At 57.2% G+C, this 20,455-nt stretch overlaps 2 protein-coding genes across 4 annotated transcripts in view; both read left to right on the forward strand.

Annotated features, from left to right (window-relative positions):
• GEMIN7 (gem nuclear organelle associated protein 7) overlaps nucleotides 1-1,798 on the forward strand; it is a 9,466-nt gene extending 7,668 nt beyond the window's left edge. For both annotated transcript variants that reach the window (XM_039866188.1, XM_039866187.1), the window contains exon 4: nucleotides 1,062-1,798. In XM_039866188.1, coding sequence (XP_039722122.1) covers nucleotides 1,070-1,465 — 396 coding nt within the window. In that variant the 5' untranslated portion in view covers nucleotides 1,062-1,069 and the 3' untranslated portion in view covers nucleotides 1,466-1,798. The remainder of the gene's footprint in view (nucleotides 1-1,061) is intronic.
• A 1,679-nt stretch (nucleotides 1,799-3,477) lies between these two features.
• Nucleotides 3,478-20,455, forward strand: part of PPP1R37 (protein phosphatase 1 regulatory subunit 37) — a 39,480-nt gene continuing 22,502 nt past the window's right edge. For both annotated transcript variants that reach the window (XR_005653578.1, XM_039866176.1), the window contains exon 1: nucleotides 3,478-3,823. Coding sequence is in view for 1 of the 2 variants with exons in the window: in XM_039866176.1 (XP_039722110.1) it covers nucleotides 3,622-3,823 (202 nt within the window). In the remaining variant the exon portion in view is untranslated. The remainder of the gene's footprint in view (nucleotides 3,824-20,455) is intronic.

The following is a 20,455-nucleotide window of genomic DNA, read 5'->3' on the forward strand; positions in this document are numbered from 1 at the left end:
GACTTGAATAGTCCAGGCAGGAAGTGACAGTGGCTGGACCAAGATATTAGCAGTTAAGAGAGTGAGAAGTGTTAGGTTGTGGGGGAAAAAAAAAAAAATTTTATATATATATATATATACCCCTCCAACACACAGCCTTTCTTTATTTTTTATGACCTTGACATTTTTGAAGAATTTAGGTACATTTTTTTGTAGAATGTCCCTCAATTTGATTAGATCGATTAGACGGGATTGTCCCTCGTGATTGGATTTAGGTAATCCATTCTGCGTAGGAACACCACACACCTGTGTCTTGCCCTCTGAGCATCACTTCAGGAGGCACATGGTGTCTGTTCCATTACTGCACATGGTGGCTTTGATGCCTAAGCGATGGAGTCTGCTAGGTTTCTCCACTATAAAGTTACTCTTTACAATGAATATCTTGTGAGGAGGTACTTCAGGTCCGTAGGTCCGTAGATATCCTGGACCTCATCAGACGTTCCTCCACAAGTTCTAGTATCCATTAATGATTTTAGCTGCCACTCTACAGTAAGGAAGAATTTTCCTTCTCCTTTATGTATTTGTTTATTTATAATAAGCATAGACTCGTGGATTTCTATTTTATCCGATGGGTTGTAATCTGTCATTATCATTATTTTAATGTTCAGATCATTCCAGATTTGGCCAGTCGGAGCCCTTTTAAGCTGGCCCCTGTGTGAGGAGTTTATCTGGGAGATAGCATTCCCTGATGGATTGGGTGGGCTGTGGGTGAGAAAGAAGAGGCAGGGGTTGATTCTTTCAGCGTATATTTATGGCCAGGAACTGGGGATAAAGCTATGACAAAAGCAGACGAAAGTCCCTGCTCTCCTGGGCCTCACGAATGGTGGTGTCAGTTCCCGGGAAGTAGGGACTGGTGCAGAGATGGTGCAGATTTCAGGAGTGGGAGGTGGTCAGGAGTCATGTTCTGGACAGGCTTAAGGGGAGAGGCGGTAGACAAGCCCGGGCGCCCAGTCCCCAGTCCCCCCTCTTGCTGTTTTCCCACTTCCCCATGTAATGGCTCCCTATTCTTCTTCACCCAACAGCCGGGACGATGCAGACTCCGCTAACCAGTCCTGTGCCTGTGCTCCGGCTCCCCCGGGGCCCTGATGGCTTGAGCCGAGGCTTTGCCCCCGATGGACGCAGGGCCCCCCTGAAGCCAGAGGTTCTTGAAACCCTGGAGTCTCCCATAATTTACGAATGTCGGGAATTCCAGGAGCAGCGGGCCCGAGCTGCCCTGCGGGAGCGCTACCTCCGTAGCCTGCTGGCCATGGTGGGTCGCCAGGTCAGCTTCACCTTGCACGAGGGTGTGCACGTGACTGCCCACTTTGGAGCCACCGACCTGGACGTGGCCAACTTCTACGTGTCACAGTTGCAGACTCCGATAGGTGTGCAGGCTGAGGCACTGCTCCGCTGTAGTGATATTATTGCATACACCTTCAAGCTCTAAAGACACTGTCGTGGTCACCTTCTGCATTAGGCCTGGCCACAGATTCCCAGGCCTCCAACTGTTCAGATCTCTGGGCCTCCTAAAGTTTGGAACTCCCTTAGAATTTTGAGCCAAGCTCCAAGCAACCCTGGCTTTTTGGGACCTCCGGGGTCTGGTCAGTAAAATTCTGCAACCCTACGAGTTCTGGATCCCATTGAAAAGACTGCTCTACCTCACAGAATTCTGGACTGTAAGAAATGTGGACCTCGTGCCAGTTTCTAAAGACTGGGGGGGCGGTGTATGGAGAGGGAGGTGGCAGTCAGTTGGAATAAAGGCAAATTGCAGAGTGGGAAATTGTTTATCATAGAAGTTGCAAAGTTCAGCCACTGTGAACATGCTCCCCAACACACCCCCCTGCCAAAGAATCAATTATTATTCCAAGAAATTCGCCTTTTTTTTTAAAGTGTACCCTACATGGATGAAGCCAGATTTAGGGGGTGGAAGGATAGCCGTCCAAAGACTGAACCCGGTGGAGCTGGGCCAAGAAGGAGAGGACACATCAAAAGGCGCCCCTAGTCTCCCGGAATGGCTGGGGCGATCTGGGTGCTAGGCCTGGATGATTTGGACTCAGATTTCTTTATTGGGTGGGCAGGGATCACGCTGGGTTGTGTGGCCGTGCACTCCACCGTAGATTCGCTTCCCAGCCCGCGTGGGGAGGGGGAGGACACCGCGCGGCGCCATTGAGAAAAAAAAGGCTGAGTATTAGGGGTTAGGGTGAAGCTTCACCTCTTCATTTCGCTCCAGCTGTGTGGTATGGTCGTCCATATAACTCGCTTCACTCAGCCCCGTCACTAATAGGCTATAAGCAGATTTGCTTTGAAAAGTAATTTCTGCTCCCCTTGTACTCCCATCAACTTCAGAATGTAAGTGAAGATTCCATTATACAGGTGAGATTTGCTTCGTCTTCAGTCACGAAAGTGCGGCGGCGGATGCTGTCGAAGGCAAGCGGAAAGTCTCAGCTCTCAAGTCCATTCACAACGCCACCTCCGGCGAGTCCCTGGCCTAGCTCTCGAGTTGCCTTGGCAACGACGTCGCTCGGTCCGCCCCAAGTTCCCTTTTTTGGCTTTAGTCCCGCCTCCCCCACCCCAAGTTGCTGGAGGGGCTGGGAAAAAATGGCGAAAGTGCGGAGGCGAAAATTAAGTGATTCACATGAGTCCGGGTAGGGACGGGGACTACGGGGGCGTGGCTTGAGGCGCTGATTCGCTCCTGGCTCGGTGATTTACCTGCTCCATAGCCCAGTATTTTGGTTGGCAGATTCGTCCCTTGCTTTTGGCTGTGATAGTCCGTATGGGCTCATATTTATTTTAGTTTATACATTTAAGTTGTATCTTATACAACGCTATCCGAATACAGAGAATTATTGATGAAACTGCAGTCTGCAAGCGGAAGGCTAGAGACTAGCAAGGGGGCATAAGCTTCGTCTCCAGGTACAGGATCTCTCTTGTCAGCATCCACCGCCCGTATTCATATATTCAACCGGCTCCTAACGCCTTTCCTTTCCAGTTCTCCACCCCTTTACCTCTCTCCTTATCAGCTGGCCTAGCGCCGCCAAGCAGATGTTTTCTATTCCTATCAACTCCACTCCCTTTTCCGTCGCCTGAGCTCGTGACGAATGTGTGCGAACCTGGAGCTCAGTTATCTAGGTGGAGGCGGGGCGGGGCGGCGCGGTGGGGGCGGCTCAGGTTCGCGCGTGCGCGCTGCTCCGGGAGACGGCGTCCACCTCGCCCCGCCCCTCCCGTTCTGCAGTTCCGGCTCTGCAGATTCGGGGCTCACGTTTCTTTTTCCCGTGGCTGTTGCTGCCTTCTGTTCCCCCTTTCAGCAACCCACGAGGCAGCTCTACCTGCGAATAGCTCGAAGCGATTTTCTGCTTTGCTTGGTACGTGGCGGGCTCACCAGCCCTTAACGAAAGTGCGGCTGCGAACGAGCAGGCGCGCGGGGCTCGGGGGAGGCGCGTTGGGGCTCCCGGCGGCGACGACTACGACGACCAGGAGAGCGGACGGAGGCGGCTCCTGAAGCGGCGGCGTTGCCCATGCCCCGGGACGGCGGGCGGGCCGGGAGAGACAAGTCCGGGGCCCGGGGCATGTCCCCGGGGCCCCCGTGAGGCGGCGGCGGCGGCGATGGAGATCCCGCCGCAGGAGGCGCCGCCCGGGCCGGGCGCGGACGGCGACGCCGAGGAGGCCCCCGCCGAGGCCCGGTCTCCCAGTCCCGCATCGCCCCCGGCCGACGGGCGCCTCAAGGCTGCGGCCAAGCGCGTCACGTTCCCCTCCGACGAGGATATCGTGTCCGGAGCAGTGGAGCCCAAAGACCCCTGGAGACACGGTAGCTACAGCTGGGGCGCGGGGGCGGGCTCGCGGGGGTCTTGGGAGTTGGTGCAGCGCCCAGTACGGAGGTGGTGCTCAATAAGTTGCACCTAGTGATGATTTAAGGAGGCGGTCGTCAGTTTAGAGCTGGATAGTGTTAGGGGGTGGCTCTTGGGTAGGGAAAGGTGAAAAGTAGCTAGTTTATGCTCACCCCCTCCCCGCCCCAAGGGATGCTGAATGTGATCGTTTTAAGAATTAAAAAGATGAGCAATTAAAGAAGTTTGGTGGCTTGGGAGATTGGGAAGGCGGTAGCCTTTGAGTTCAGAGTTCCCCCAGAGGACAGAGAGCAGTCAGGGGAGGAAGAATGGGTCACCATTGGCGCCGAAAGGGCGGTTGGAGGAGTTTGATGGGCCCGGGGATGGAAAGAAGTGTAAGTTCCTGGTCCGCGAGCCTTTGAACAAAGAGTAGCCATGTTGCCTACTTTCTTGGCTAAAGGAGGCATTGGAAAAAACGTGGACTGTGGCTGTAGAGTGGGTAAATCCTGGGGTTTGGAAGAGGGAGGCAAGGTAAACAAACTCCCAGAAAAGGAGCAGAGGTGGTGGTCAGCTGGGGGTGGGTGAGATAGAGGAGGTGTTAGATCTTGGCAGTAAGAAGAAGAAAAGTCACTGCATGCCTCCTCTTCTCCCCCAAAAGGGAAGCAGAACATTATCAGTCATTCAGGAGCCAAGCGATCTTGGGGCTTGGCTACAGAAGGATCTTTTTTTTTTTTTACCCCTGAGAAAGAGTTGGGGAATTGGAGTTGCTGGTCAGTAGAAATGAGGACATTGAAGAAGTTCGGTGGCTCGAGGTGTTGGGAGAGGAAGCAGATTCATGGATGATTATAGGTCCCCTGGAGAAGGGCAGGTCACTCTTGGGACTGAAAGGGCAGCCGGAGGAGCGTTTTGCACATAGGGCTGGGGAGGTGGGACGTCCTCCGGAGACGGATGGCAGCATTGAGTCTGTTCCTGAGCTGGAGAAGTCTTATCAGTCTTGCTGAGATGGAGCCCACGAAGAGAGGGAGCACACTGCTCTTGGCTCCGTGTAGAAGTTGGTCCGCTGGCCCTGGGGAAAGAGGAGGGACTTGCTAGTCTGTGGGCAGTGGAGGAGTTGGTGGCTTTGCCCTGCGAGTGGGAAACATGGTAACTGGAAGCTGAACACGCAGGGAACCCACCATAAATGCCAGTGTGGCTGGTTATTGTTAAAGAGCTGGGGGTTAGTTTACAATTCTTGGCGTTGGGAGCCAGCCAAGTGTTTGGGCTCTAGGCCTCAGGGATAGGTGGTCACTTTGGGCTTGGAGGGTTTGGGAGACCGGGGCTGAGGAAGGGGAGAGTCAGCGTGGGCCCTGGCTGTAGCACGGATCCATTCCACGGAGTTCAGAGCAGGAAGGGGGAAAGGCCTGAACAGGCAGAGGAGGCTGCTGAAGAGCAGAGGCTCAAGTTCAAATCCTGACTCCCATTTACCCACTTCGTGACCCCAGGCTGGTTACGTAACTCCTCTGAGCCTCAGTTTTCCCATCTGTAAAGTGTGCGATGATACTTATGCCACAGGGCTTAAGAGAGGACTAATTAAGATTGTATATGAAACGTGATTGGCCAGGATGAGCCTTCGTGAAGTCGCGGTTATTGTTGGTCATTTTAGGGGTGATATTCGGTGATACTGGTCGTTTTGGGGGCCAGTCTAGAAGAGTTGGCTCATGGGGTTGGGGCCTGGTTGTTTCTGCTTCACAAGCTTCCAGAAGAGAGGCAGAGATGGTGGTCAGTGAGCCTGGGGCGAGGGGGAGGGAAGATGGGCGGTTTGCGGGCCGGAGGGTCGCGGCGGGGCAGTTGGAGAGTTGGGCACAGAGTGGGGTCGGGTAAAGTTTCTGGTCTGCAGGTTCTCAGAGGAGCGGCTGTGCGCAACCAGCTGTCTGGCTTCGAGCAAGCCATTTCTCCTCTCCAAGCCTGCCGTTTCTTTCTTTGCAAATGGAGGTGCTAATTTCTACCATGAGGTAGTCGCGAGGATTAAATAAGATAGTCCTTGTAAGTTCCTGCCACATAAATAGCAGCTGCTGTTCCCCAGACAGATTCGCTTTTGTTCGTGTTGCACGGGCAGCGGAGGAGTTTGAGAGGACTGGGAGGGGCCGAGACGACGGCCGCTGATTGGTCTGCCCTGGGGTGGAGGTGGCGCGCGCTTACCGGCTGGGGGCGTCCCTCGTCCTTGGGGGTCGAGAGGGGGACTGCAAGGACTGGTCAGGACTCACACTCGGGAGGAGTCAGTGGGTTTGAGGTGGAGAGGCGATGCCATGGAGAAACGGGTCAAGTTATGGGCTGGGAGAGTTGGTCGGTCTCTGCTGGGAAGAGGGTGGCGGAGTTGGCCTGGCAGTGAAGGAGTTGGGTGATCCTGGGCCCAGGGGAAGGGGGGCCTTGGTGAAGTGGGCGAGTTTGGACAATGAGATTTGCAGGACACGAAATTGGAGGGCCTGTCAAAGCTGAGGAGCAGGTGGCTAGCCTCTGTGCCTGGGGAGGACAGTGGAGGTGTCGGCCGGCCTGGGACCAGCGAGGCGGAGGCTTGCCAGGCCGTAGGAGAGGAAGGGGCTACCTGGCTGGGCGAAGGGGCTACCTGGCTGGGCGAAGGGGCTACCTGGTTGAGAGGCCAAAGGGCGGGGGCTGCAGGGAGGAGTCGATGGCCTTGGAGGAGAGGGCGGAAGCTTTGCTGGAGTTGGGCCGCGGGAAAGCACCCACAGCAGGTGTCCTTTGAGCTGCGGACCCAGTGGGAAGGATGATGGAGGAGTCGTTCTGAGGCCTGCCGTGGTGACATGACTCCAAGGTCGAGGGTGAGGGAGGAGTTGGCAGGTTCGAATCGGGAGAACCGTCATTCGAAGCTGTTCTTCCGTCTCAGATGGAGCAGTGGCCTAGGCCGGGAGGTGCAGGGGCGACCCCCGTGGGGAGAAAGCGGTACCAGGGAGACAGAGCCTCTGGCTGGGCTGGAGGAGGGCTGGGAGCCCTGGGGCTGTCCGTCCTCACGCCTCGCCAGAGGTCACGTGTTGGGGACTTCCTGGAGGAAGGAGGTTGCGAGAGAGCATCCCAGGCCTCCCAGCGAGCACAGGGACCTCCTCTCCCGTCTCACACGGTTTTAGGGCCTTCCGCGTTTCCCCGTTGCACAAATGGCCGTCTGATGTCATGGTGTTTGCCTTCACGTTGGGGGTCTCTCCCCTTACCAGAACGGGATAGCAGACATCGTCTGTCCTTGGCCCCTCGAAGAGCATGCAGTGGTCATGGCTGATGAGCACTAGTGGGCATGCGTGCAACCGTTGTGGGAGGGTGAGTCCAGGCCAGACCTGAGACCCATCTGGCCAGAGTGCGCTGCCAGCGGCCTGCTGTGGCCTCCGGCAAGGGACTCCTCGCTGAGCTTGTTTGTTCCCTCATCTGTGAAATAGTCATCAGTGCCCTGCTGACCACCCAGATGTTTGAGCGGATGGGATGAGCCTGCCCGCTTGCTTGTGACTGGGAAGTGAAGCTTGGGGACGGGGAGGGGTGGGAATTGTGAGTGGCCAGGCTGGGCACACATGAGCTCTGCGCTCCCTGGGGCGGGGGTGGAAGTGGGCACAGCAGAGGAGGGGCTAGCTGGCTGCACTCCCCTCCCCCCCGCCCCCGTGGTGGTAGGCCTACGGTCCCAGCTCTTCTGAGGGCCAAGGCCAGCTTGTTCCAGGAACCCTTCCGGGCCAAACTGCAAGAATGACCCAGGGCTCAGCTGTCTTCCCAGTGCAGTTGCACGCTATGTGGGGAGGAGACGTGGGGTTTGCAAGGCAGGCGTCAGGAAGCATGTGACACAACCACAGTCTGGGAGGCTCGTCTCCCCCTCGGTCCAGTGCTGCCAGTGACTCATTCCCCATTCCCTGACCTCCCACCCGAGAGTCAGTGGTGGGGTGGGGGAGGGGGGTACTGCCCACCAGGAAATTCCCGATGTAAAGTGGAGATGTCTGCAAGGCAAAGGGGCCCAAAGGTGCAGCCACCTCTGGCCACCTGAGCTTGGGGGGTGTGGAAGGGGTGGTGGGGACAGTGGCCTTGGTGACCAGAGAGGGTGGAAATGCCATGCCGTTTGTTCTCATTGAAACCTGCACTGCAGGTTTAGCCCTTGACACTGCCTGGCTGGGCAGAAGTGGCCCGTGGGTAGTGGGGACAGCCCCTTGGTTAAGTGGCTGCTTGACCTGTGGCGGTGTTGCTGGGTTGGCGGGGTCATGGTGGTGGCTTCGATGCTTTTGCCCACATTCCCATCTGGGCCCAACTCCACCACCTCCTGCCAGCGCTGGCGCATGGGCTCTGCCATGCGACTTCGGGCAGTTGTTCTCTGTCCACGAGTTTTCTGTTTATAAAGTGCAGTTGACAGTACCTCCTCACAGGGTGACAGCGAGGATTAGCACTCAGATGTCTCCCTTGCCTTTCCTGTCATTGCCAGTTGGGACCTACAGCCCCTGGCCCTTAGTGTGTGTGTTTCACTTGTGCCAGGCAGTGCATTGTGCCCTGCCCCCCCCCCCCCCCCCCAGCCCCCCCATGTCTCCCTGGTTAAACCCTCCTGTCTGTCCCTCGCATTCCTAATCCTCTCAGACCAGTGCCCCCGCCAGGCCTGATCCTGGCTGTTAAGAGCTGGGTGACAGTGGGCAAGTTGCCCAGCCTCGCTGAGCTGAACCGAAATCAGCATGTTTTGTCCCACTGGCCTGAGAGGCTTCGAGGACACTGAGATTCTTGACTAAAGGTGTTAGTCCCAGCCTCTCCAGATACCAACCGATGACTTTGGAGAAGCTTCAGTTCCTCCCCGAGCCTTCGTCTGCTCTAGAGTGGGCCGTCGCCCTGTCGGGACGTGACCCCACGGGGGTGCGGTGGGGTGACAGCCTGCTCTGCCAGGCCAGGCCCCTGCACACTCAGACTCAGGCAGGCTGCCCTCATTCTTTCCACCTCCAGCTCTCGGTTTGTATAGGCATCGTATTTCCCTCTTCAAGGGCAAAGACTGCACGTCACCTCTGTGACCTCGGTCTGGCGCACGAGAGGGCTCAGGCGCTGGCTGGCTGTCAGAGGACTGAGGTTTTCCCCCATGGTGGCATTCAGGAGAAAGCTCTTGGGAGTAGATAATCCAGCCTGGGCCCTTTCTCAGGTCCACAGAAGGGCCTGGCACCATCCTGAGCCCTTAGAAAGAGCACGCGCATCCAACACACGGTAGGCACTCAGGGGAGAGGCATCGAGTGAGTCGGTGGAGGTGCTCGTGTGTGTTCTGGGAGCGAGGTGTGGCGGCCACCATCAGTGTTTTGGCTCCAAAAGCATTAAGAACCGTAGAGCCAGGTGCCCCCGGCTGGACTGGCTGTGAAAGGCAGCCTCTGGGGATGGGGCAGGGAGTCTGTTTCTCAGCTCCCAGGTGGTTCTCACAGCTGGCTTAGCCTGTCAGCACTCAGTCCCAAGCCTGGCTTCCCGCCCTCGGTTCAGGGTTGGCAGGGGTTGACCTCAGATGGGTTTTGGAGCAAATTGTGAGGTGGGCGTTAAAATGTCTGACAAGGTAACTGCAGAGATTCAGGGTGTAGAGTAGACGGGCCTGGTTCGAAGTCCCTGCTCTGTGCATGACCTTGACAGTCACCGCTCATTGCCTTCCATGTGCCCATCACTGGGCTGAGTGCCTTTAATGTATTATCTCAGCTAAATCTCACACCCACCCCAAGAGGTAGGCTTGTTCTTTGCAGTTTGCTGATGAGGAAGTGGAGGCACAGAGAGGTGATGTAACTTACCTGTGGTCACCGAGCCAGTAGGCGGTCGAGCCGGGATTCGGACCCAGGCAGTCTGGCTCGAGCCTGCTCCCTTGGCCCCATGTACTGGCTGCGTGCACGTGGGCGGATTGCTGCATTCGGTCTATGTGCTGTGTACTTTCTTCACCTATAACCCATAACCCTTTATCAAATGGAGGCGACGATTCTGGCCTGGCAGGGTCGTGGCAGGGATGAGAAACAGATGGAGTTAAGGGCCTGGTTCAGTAGGCATTCGGGGAGGTTTCCCCATGGTTCTCGGACAGGTGTCCCGGGAGGTCGGGCTGCTCCCCTGTCCTCAGCATGGGGTCCTTCCGACCCTTGGCCTGAATTCTTCCTGCATCACAGGGCCAGTGTGAGGTAGGGAGGGGCTCAGTACCTCCTGCCTGAATTTGCAACTTCGATCCTGTGACCAGCCGTTCATTGAGCAGGGTGTGGCCATGCCAAGTGTGGGGGTCGAGGACGAAGACAGGCCCAGTCCCCAGCTCTGTGGAGATCACAGTCGAGTGAAGGAAACACACCGTCAACAGTTCTAATCAGACGGGCGGGACTCTGATTAGGGGGAGCTGACGGGGTGTGCGCAGGTGAGCAGGGTGGATGCGGCCTCCTGGAGGAAGGGCCGTGGGGTCTAAAGTCATAGGAGTTGCCAGGTGAGGAGCAGCTGGAGGGTGTGCGAAGCCTCGCAGGTAGAGAGAGCGAGCGGGGCACATCCGGGGAGCAGAGGAGAGCCGGTCTCGGGCGTGGGGAGTCGGGGTGAAGGTGGGAGGGTCAGAAGTGAGCTGGAGAAGGTGGAGAGGCCGCCTGCCTGGTGGGGCCTTGCGGGCCGCGTTAGCGTGAGGGGCAGGGGGCCCACAGAGGGTTCGAAGAAGGGGCATGTCTGGTGTTTTTAACAACCTCTGGGGGGTGGCCTGAAGGGGACGAGACCGAGGCCAGGAGCCTGCGGGCTCTGGGCTGTGTGACCCTGTGTTGGCTAAGAGCTGACATTTGACTTCATCGATTTATCCACCAGGTTTAGCCAGACCGTCCCCCGCTTCCCGTCCCCCCACCAGAAGGTTTTGCCATCGCTGGTGTTTTCTGTGACATTTCTCAGGTGATAATTTTCCTGTGTCCATTCTCTCCTCTCCCCCGTCAGTTCATCCTGCCCTTGGGTGGGGTGGTGGGCACCACGTGGGCTGTGCGGTCAGGTCCCCATGTGACCTCAGCAAGTGGCTTCACCTGTGCGGGCCCTTCACGTCCCACATTTTCCAGATCCAGAAAGCAATAAAAACAGTCCCAGACCTTGCTGGTATCTTAGCATAATATAGGTGTCTATCACTAGTGTGAAATCCAGAGAATTCTGAAGTTCAGAGCACACCTGGCCCCAGGGTTTCCAGTAGGAGACCACGGAGCCCTGCGGGCCTTGTCCCTGAATCTGTGAAGTGATGGTGACATGAGGGGCAGCTTGGGGCCCACAGGTGCCCATCCAGCTCTGCCCAAGGCGAGTCTCTCAGCTTTGCCGCTTCAGGACCCCCATTTGTGTGGGGATCGATTCCGCACTTGGAAAGCGATGGGAGCCGTTGGTAGCCACGGCAGGCACTCAGGAAGGGCCTGGTACAGTTGAATGAGATCACGTCCCCGCCATGAGCCTGCCCTGGCTCCCTCCTCTCTGAAAGGAAGGACAGTCCTGCCCCGCTGGGCTGGGGGGGGGCTAGGCGAGCCCTCTGCCCAGGTGTGAATTCAGCCGTGCGAATGTGGGCATGTCCCCAAAGCTCCCCATGCCGCACAGTCCCCGTGCGTGAGGCCGTTAGGGCGGATGAGTGAGTTTCAGAGCCTCCCAGCTCCCTGGGAGGAGCCAGGCCTTTGCGTCTGGGAGCACACCCGGACTCCAGCGCGGAGCAGGTCTGGTGAGAAGGCCTGGGTCCCAGACGCCACTGCCCCCCACAGCCGCGACGCTGCTGGTGTTGGGGCCGCCCGTGGCACCTTTGGCAGCTGGACCGGAGTCAGGGCAGCCCCTCTGGCTGAGCCCAGGTGGGGCTCCAGAATGGAGTTGGTGTTTTCGTTCGCGTGCAGAGGGGATGCCCACAGGAGTGGTAGACATCCATCGTGCTTTGGATACGTATCCCCGAATTCGGAAGGCAGGGCCCATCGCAGTTTGTCTCCCCTCAGTGTCCCCAGAACCCCTCTCGGCGCCCAGCACTCTGCGGGCCCTCACGTTGGATGGATTGGTGGTGGATGGAGGTACAGAGTAGGCACTCTACAGTTAGTTAATCCCCGTCCTTGCTCTCTGCAGCTGGTGCGGAGCTGGTGCCTCAAGGTGGGGGTGGTGTTTGGAAGTGTCTGCTGACAGCCGCTCGGCCCATGTGACTTGCCTGCCGCCCTCCCCCTTCCCAGCAGAAGCCTGGGTTGGGAGCCCTGCGGTCTGATGCTCTGGAGGCCTCGTTGGGTCCCAGCCGGAGTGTCCTCCCTGGTCGGGTGGGCCGGCCCCTGTCAGAACCCACCGGGATCGGACTCGTGTGCCACCTTCACACCCACCCTGCCACTCGCCACAGGCTTCGTGTGGTGCCAGCTGCCGTCACCATGTGGTGGGAGCTGCTCGTGGTCTGTGCAGCCCTTCCGGGCCTGAGCTCTTCGCATGCTCAGTCTTCTCAGCAGCCAGAGGGGACAAGCGGAGGCTCAGGGCGTGCCAAGGCCACACAGATAGTAGGGAGAGGAGCCGTGGTCCCACCGGCAGGAATGGTTCTCACCCTCTGCTCTGCACCTTCAGAACCGCGGGAGAAAGTCCGCACCCTGGAGCCTGGCGGGTGGCCCTTCCCCCAGGTCACCTCGGCAAGGCCCTCCCCAGTCCCCAGAGTGCCGCTGTGCTTCCCCAGGTTCCCATGACGCCTCCTCACACTGTTGTTATTTGTTTGCGTCCATCTCTCCCCACTGGACCCAGAGGCTCCACGAGGGACCGCGTTTCGTCTGCCTCCCCGGAGGAGGCAGACCTCTGACAAGCTCAGGTGCCCGAGGGTCCCTGGGCGAAGTGGGTCTGCTAACGAGCATCCCAGGTTGGGCCCTCAGAAGGGTTGGGGGCCGTGAAGAGAGCAAGGGGAAGATGTTCACTGGATCAGTTGTTCATTCAGCCACACCGACACACACCTGTTTCGTCTGCTCCGTGCTGCCTGTGCCAGGTGGCGGAGCCCTCGCTGCTCTTTCTGCCCTGGGGCTCCCTCTGCGTTCTCCAGAGAGCAGACCTCGGTCCTCCCTGCTTCCAGCCACACGCCATGACCCTCTCCCCGCTGCTTTTCACATCCAGCCCAGGATCCCAGCACCAGATTGGTGGCCCGGCCCCTGCCACCCTCACTGACCACAGCTGGGATCACCCTTCCCCACGCTCTCCCTGGGTTCAAGTGCGGTATCTTCCTTTCGAGTCCTAGAACGTCCGAGGGCCTCCCCTCGCCCTGTCGTGGAACGCAGGCCTGGCTCTCACGGCTCCGGCCAACCCTTTGCTCTCCGCCCACGAAGCTGCTTCCTCGTTGGGGTCAGCGAGCTGTTCATCTGCAGGCCTGCAACATTCCCTCTTGGCCCCTAGACTGTAGGCTTCGTGAGGGCGGGAGTGGCTTTGGTTTGGCGTGGTGCCACTGTCCCTCCGGGGCCCACACCAAGTGGCGCTGTGCCTGGCCCTGAGCAGGAGCTTGTATGGTAGGTTAGGTCCTAGGCAGGCCTTGCCCTTGTGCGGCCCAGGGCTGGGCAGACCCCCGAGCTGGCCAGCCTGGAGGAGTGCCAGAGTTCAGGGCTGGAAGGCTGGGGCACAGGCCCCCCTGTGCCGTCGTAGGCCAGGGCCCCGCCTGCCACCCTGCGCAGCGAGCGAGATGGTGTCCAAGATCCTTTCCCACCTCGTGTGTCTTTCTGTCTCTGCATAGGTCACACGCACCGTTCGGGGAACTGAGCGGGTCTAGGACCTCGTCCCCGTCATGGGGTAGGGCTGAGAGAGCCCAGGTTCTGGTCACTGATATGCCTTCCTGGCAGGTGACCTGATTCTCCGTCCCCCCAACAACAACGCGTGTCACACGGGGGGAGGGGGAGCGTGTCGGTGGCGTCCAGCCATCCAGCCCAGGCTTCCGTCCCCTTCCTCCGTCTCACTCCTTGTCCCGTAGCCCCCTTCTTTCCCAGGCCTGGATTCTTGCTTCCTGCCCCAGCTTTCCCTGCTGTGATCAAAGGGACCAGGAAATGCCACTTCCCTGGGGGCCTTCTTCCTTGCTGGGCCTGGGCTCAGCCCTCGGGATCTGCAGGTTCCCGGGTTCCCCTGCCCCAGCCCTGCCCACTCTGGGTCGTTTCTCTGTGGAGACTGAACCCTGGGAGGGCAGGGCTGGGGCTGTCTTGGTCACTGCTGTGTCCCCAGCACCGCTCTAGGCACAGGGCAAGTGCTCAGTGAATGTCAGATTCCATTAGGATGGAGGTCGGGGGGATGGCTGCGGGCAGAGCCCAGAGGCAGTGCCCTCCGTGGGAACCCTGCCTCGAGCGCCCCTATCCGACAGCACTGACCCTGTCTGGTCCTGGGGAAGACATCCCAGGCCAGGGAGCCCAGTGGGTGGAGCAGGCGCCGGAAGGCAGGGCCGCCCATCTGACTTGTTACACCCCCAGCAGCTGCTGGGTCCGAATGCCTGTGCCCACGACCACCCACCCGAGAGACTCCAGGGCTGACACAGGCCCCTCCCCATCTCCAGAGCCTGGGTTGCAGAGCTGGAGGGGCAGCCGTGTTTTACAAATGAGGCCGGAGAACAGCGGCCTGGTGCCCGGGACAGGGCCTCTGCCGCTGTCTTCTGCCACCTCTGTAGCTTCGAGGGGCAGAGCGACACATCCTGCAGGAGGGCAGGTGGAGAGAGCCGCCTTCTTGGGCACCTGCCCCCCGCCCCCCCCGACGTGCCGTGTGAAGTTGGTCATCGTAGAGAGGGTATGTGCTCTGGGGAAACCGAGGTCCGCCTCCAGCCCACCACACAGCCGAGGGAGCTTGTGCTGCGCGAGTCTGCTCCGCACCCCTCACGGAGCTGGCGAAGGCAGCCGGCGAGAAGGGCGCGCGTCACCCCGGAAGCCGAAGGAGGGGCTCACCACCGCGACTCTCTTCCGACTTTAAAAAGTAGGGTCCGGTCATGGTGGGGGAAAAAAAAAGTTGAAAAATCTGGAGAAAATAAAAAATTATTCGTTAATTTCACCATCTGGAATTTTTTTAAAAACAGCTCTATTGAGATACAATTCAAGTACATTTCGCACATTCAAAGTGTGCAGCTCATTGGCTTTCAGTTTGCAGAGTTGTACTTCTCTCGTCACAGTCAATTTTAGAACATTTTCATCACCCCCGAAAGAAACCCTGTGCCCCGTAGCTGTCACCCCCAGGCCCTGCCCCCCTCCGCCTTCCGTCGGACCAAGGCAGCCACTCGTCCACCTTCTGTCTCTTCAGCCTCTGGACATGTCATACAGGTGGAGCCATGTAACACGTGGCCTTTCGCGTCCGGCTCCTGTCACTTAGCGGGCAGTCTTCAGAGTTCATGCTCATTGTCATTCCCCATCGTGGCTGAGCGTGGTTCCGCCGTTTGGGCGCCTACCCCACATTTTATTTATCCCGTCATCCACCGATTTGCGCTTGGCTCGTTCCCACTCTGGCTGTTATGAGTGATGCTGCTGTGGACATCAGTGGACACATTCTTGTGTGGACATGTGTTTTCATTTCTCTCGGAGTGGAACCACTGGGTCGTGTGATGGCCATATGGTGGCCGTTTAACCATCTAATCGATTGCCAGGCCGGTTTCCCAAGCCACTGCCCCACGTGAGGTTCTCGTCCACATCCTGTCACTGTCTGTCCTTTCGCTTCTGGCCGCCCTAGAGGGCGTGAAGCGGGATCTCACCGCGGCTATGATTCGCGTTTTCCTGACGGCTGATGACATCGAGCATCTTTTCATGTATCATCTCCGGGGAAGTGTCTTTTCAGATCCTTTGTCCATTTAAAAATTGGATTGGCTGCCTTTCTGTTATCCAATCGTGAGTGTTCTCTACATATTCTCGATGCCAGCTCTTATCGGAGGGGTGATTCGCGCCACCTGGCACGTTTTCATTGTTAAAGTCCAGAGCATTTCTTTCTCTTCTCCTCTGTGGCTGGATAGATCGCCACCGATAGATGAAAACAGACTGGGAGGGCACCGTGTTGTATATCCCGTTTTCACTTCATTTTTGCATTTTGTACAAAGCACGATTAAAATACATGACTGGGCCATTGTGATTTGTTCTCGCCATTTCCACGCTGTCGTGGAGGTCCTTTCCAGTCTCCGGTTACATAAATAACGTGGCGACGTTCATCCTCGCCCATCAGCCCTGTGCTCATCAGAGGGAGCTTTCTCAGGAGAGATTCCTAGAAGGCGCTTTTACCAGGTCAGCTGGTAGGAAGGCGCCTTTGAAGCCTCAGATACCATCTGTGCTTGCACAGGACTGTGAGCCTTGAGCTTGAGTCCTGTTGCTCTTGAAACGATTTTTATGTTACTGCCGTGCGCGACGGGCTGATTGCCGGGACCGTAGTTATCATTCAGTGTAGAGACACTCGTACGATGGGATCGTATGTGGTGACAGTCACCAAAAAGAAGTATGTCTCAGGTTGGAGCGGAGCTGAAGAGTTGCAGATAAGCAGTCGGGGAACCAGTGCTTCATGCTGACAGTCATGGCGAGACTTGGAAGTTTAAAAAAAAACACATCTGCCAAAAAGAACTTAGAAATGTACACGACCGATGGTTACCAGTCAGCCGGTTAAACAGTGAGCACACGAAGACGGGCGATGGGGAGAGGCGAGCCCCCACACTCTGCCAGGGCTCTCAGACGTGAAGGGTAAAGCATTCCGGAAAACTGTTTCGAAATATATTTCACTTTTTATCCAGTTTTGTTCTCCTAGTCACCCCCGAAAATTGCCAGGGGTTTTCAGTTCACGCGCTATTGGAAGCAGCCATGTTCAGCTATATCTCGGTTGTATCTCTTGATTTTTGTCTTCATCGATGAATGATGCTTGCGTTTGAGGGTCTCTATGCCAAGACGGTGTCCAGTTTTAGTGAGCATTCCTTTGACTAGCAGTTAACCTGTGTATTGTTAACACGTTGCGTACTTTTGGGAGCTGTTTTTTCATACCCTTTGCCTCTTTTTGGTTTGGGACCTTTTGTAAGGACCCCTCCTTTGAAAACACTGACTCTCGGAATTTTTTTGTACAGATATCATTTTCCTTGTTTATCGTTTGCCTTGCAGATAAGGAGGGGGAGGGGAGCAGGACGCCTTCCTTTTTGAAAAGAATCGCTTTCTCCTTTGCTCTTTCACTGGGTCTCTGTAGCAAGGCGCACCTACCCCAGCCCGGGCAGCTGGCAGTGCAGTGTGGGGGCACTATAGTGGCAGGCAGGCCCAGGCGAAGCAACAACAAGTTCCGGAGAGGGTCCCCTGTAAATACAGCTGCAGCCACTCTTTGCTGAGCAACCTGCAGAAGCTGGTTGGGTCCCTTTAATCCTCATTGTGTGACTAGGACCCATCAGTCCCTTACTGACATTGCGCTCCTTTGCAGAAGGTGGCAGAGGCCGGGGCAGCCCTGTCCAGGTCCCTGACACATCAGTCTGCCACAGCTGCAGTGGCTCAGTGAGTCCCAGGGATCCAGACTCCGGCTCCTCTCATGGCAGGGCCACCAGGTCGTCAGCAGCCCATGTGTGAGGGTCCCTTTAATCATATGCTCTTCTCCCGCCCCGTAGCTCCCTGATCTGTATTCTCCGGCCCTGCGGGCCACGGCCCCACCCTCATCTCCTGCCTCGGCTCACGCACCCCTCCAGCCCTGGCCTCGGCTCACGCACCCCTCCAGCCCTGGCTTTCGCTCCAGCACCCACATGCCAGGCCTCTGCGCAGCCTCCTTCCTCTGCCTGGGAGGGTTCGCCCAACTTTTGTGTGGCTGTTTGTTTCCGTCCACTTACTGTCTCGTGCTCCACCCTTCCCCAGTGTGAGCAGCTTGGGAGCTGGAGTTCGCCTCACGTGTTCCCTGCATTTAGAATAGCATCTGGCACACAATGGGCACCAGAGAAATATTGGAAGGAAGGAAGGAACTTCTGACTCTAAGCTTTTAGGTCTCAGCTTAAATATTTTCTCTCGTACACCCGAAATTTACTGGATTTCATTAACCAATGTCAGCATAATAAAAGTAAATTTAAAAAATATATATTTTTCATCTTATAGATCTTTCCTAACTACGGCCCAATCTAAATTTGCATGCCTCCATTTCTCCTGTGAGAGTGTTTTTCTTAGAATGTGTCGTTTTTGTTTGTGTGCTTGTTTTTCTGCCTTTCTAGCAATAACTCCCCAGGGCAAGATCAGGTCTGTTCTGTTGTTCATTGCCTGCCCAGTCCAGGGTGTTTGGTGAGAATGAATGAATGAATATGTCCTTTAGTTCCCAAACAGACCCTTCGCAGGTGAGGGAAGTGAGGGTGGGCACCGAGAAGCTCCCGGCACCCAGTTCCCATCCCTGGAGCCCTGGGCTGGACCGGTAAACAGCTCTGTTACTTGATTTTCAGATTTCAAACGAGAGCTCCCCCAGCGCTGAGTGCAGCTGGCCATCTGGCGCCCGTCGCCGGAAGCCTGAGGCCAGCAGCCTGAAATAGCCCGCCTGGTTCCGGCAGGGCTGGTTATCCCTCGATGGGCACCGACTTTCTCGGGGACCCCTTCCCTGAGCTTGGCCCATTGCCCACCTGAGCCTTCGGCGGGTGGCAGTGATGGGAAGCAGTGAGCTACTGAGTGACTCGCGGACCTTTTCAAGCACCTTGGTGCCCCCAGCCCCATGCTGGGTCCCTCGCCCATTTGCTTCATTTGACTCTGACAGTGACCTTCAGTGCTCTGGAGGCACCGTCAGCTCTCTCTCCTGTGAGCTTTGCGTGCTCTAGTCCCTCTGCTGCAATACTCTTGTCCCCGCTTCTGCTTTTTAAATTATCGTTATTATATTCTTTTCTTGGCATGTGAACTATATACGTAACATGCACGTAAGTTAAAGTAACATAATGAGGACCTGTGAGCCTACTCCCCAGCTTAGGGACGGGAGCATCGGTCATTAGCTCGCCTCCAGGTAGGCGGGTGGGCCGAGCACGGAGCCAGCTCCCTGCCTCCCATCCCGAATGTCGGGGTCCGCGTGCCTCGTCGTTCTTGTTTAAGTTCGTAACTGTGCGTGTATGCGGGAAAGTATGGGGTTTAGTATCGCTCGTTTTTGAGTTTTATAAAAACGGCATTGTGTCATGAGTGGACTCCTGGGTCTCACTTTTCCTCTCGACCTCGTTTCCCAGTTTCCTACAGATAGGTAGGTGCTCTAGAACATTCCACCGTGTGACCGAGCGTTAAATTGTCCATCATGCTGCCGGTGGCTCTTTGGGCTCTTTCCAGGTCTAAGGTTACATTACCTGGCACGTGAACGAGACTTTCTCCAGGGCCCAGACCTGGGAGTGGAGCTGCTGGTTGCAGCTGATGGATCTGTGTAGCTTTATGCAGTAAACTCTCTCGGTTCTCTCCTTTCCCTGGCTGCCTCCTCCTTGCCCTCCTAGGGTCTCCTGCCCACCTTTCTTACCTTCAGCAGATACCTGCAGAGCACCTGCCACGTACCAGGTGGAGTTATGTCATGGAGTGCGATGGCGAATGAGACTCACGGTCCCAGGGCTCGCCTGACCACAGCTGTTAGGTAGCCCCTCCTCCAGGAAGCCCTCCCCGACCCCCAGACCAGCTTAGGTGCTCTCCTGGGCTCTCTTGCCCCAGCCCTGCCCACTCTGGGTCGTTACCGCCTGGGAACAGGTCTGTCTCCCCGACTGGACCGAGAGCCTCGTGTGGACAGGGACCGGAGCTGTTTTGGGTGCTGTGTCCCCAGCACCACCTGCGCAGGGTGGAGCCCGGAGCAGGATTGGGCGAAGGGTCTGTCGAGTTACTGCTGACACACACCTGAGGCAGGTGAGATTAAGAGGATGGAGTGGCGTCCAGCATCCAGTACTTGTTGGAGTTCAGCCTGTGTCCCAGGCCCATGTGGCCCAAAGCCCAGCACTTACTTCCTCAAGTGGTTGAGCCCACAAGAGGCCTGGCCCTGTGACAGATGGCGGAGACACGGCCGCTGCCCTCGGCAGTTTAGAGAGGAGTTGCTGCCCAACCGCTCACTCCAACGTGCAGGCTGGGGCAGTGGGATGGGCAGGGGCGCCTCTCGGAGAAGTGTGGGGCCCGCCCAGCCCTCTGGGACCTAGAGAGCTCATGTGGGTGTTTTTTGAAGAGGGCAAGACCAGGAGGCTGTGCGAACCCTTATGAAAGGTGGATGAGGCAAGAGTTGTGGGGTCCCAGGAGAGCAGTTAGGACTGTGCAGGGCCACTGCGGGCCTGTCATTTAGTAACAACAGGGACCATATGTGTAGAGCGCCCACTGTGTGCCAGGCAGAGCACCCACTGTGTGCCAGGTGCAGCACCAAGCTCTCCACATGCGTCAGCGGTTCTGTGTGCACCGAGTCCCGTGGGGAATTGTTGCTCCATTTCACAGCTGAGAGAGGACCCTGAGATGCAGAGGGAGCAGGCCAGCTCCCCTGGCTAGTTGGGGGTCAGCCCTAGGAGCCTGGCCCCTTCTGCCCTGTGCGGCATGATAGCGGCCAGCAGACGGGTCGGCTGGGGAACAGCACGCCTGGCCCCCAGTGCCACCTCTGAAAATGGAGGCAGAGTCACCCGGGCTAGGCCCCCCCTCCGTACCATACTCCCACCCACACCAGCTTCCTTACAGGGCCCTTTACCTCTGCCACTCTGTCGGTGCTTGTTTGTCCTGAAGTCTTCACTTCTGCACCCTTAGGCACCCAGCCCTGAGTAAATATTTGTCTACGAG

This window comes from Pteropus medius, unplaced genomic scaffold (genome assembly GCF_902729225.1).
Source record: "Pteropus medius unplaced genomic scaffold, Ma_sr-lr_union100, whole genome shotgun sequence".
Lineage (NCBI taxonomy): Eukaryota > Metazoa > Chordata > Mammalia > Chiroptera > Pteropodidae > Pteropus > Pteropus medius.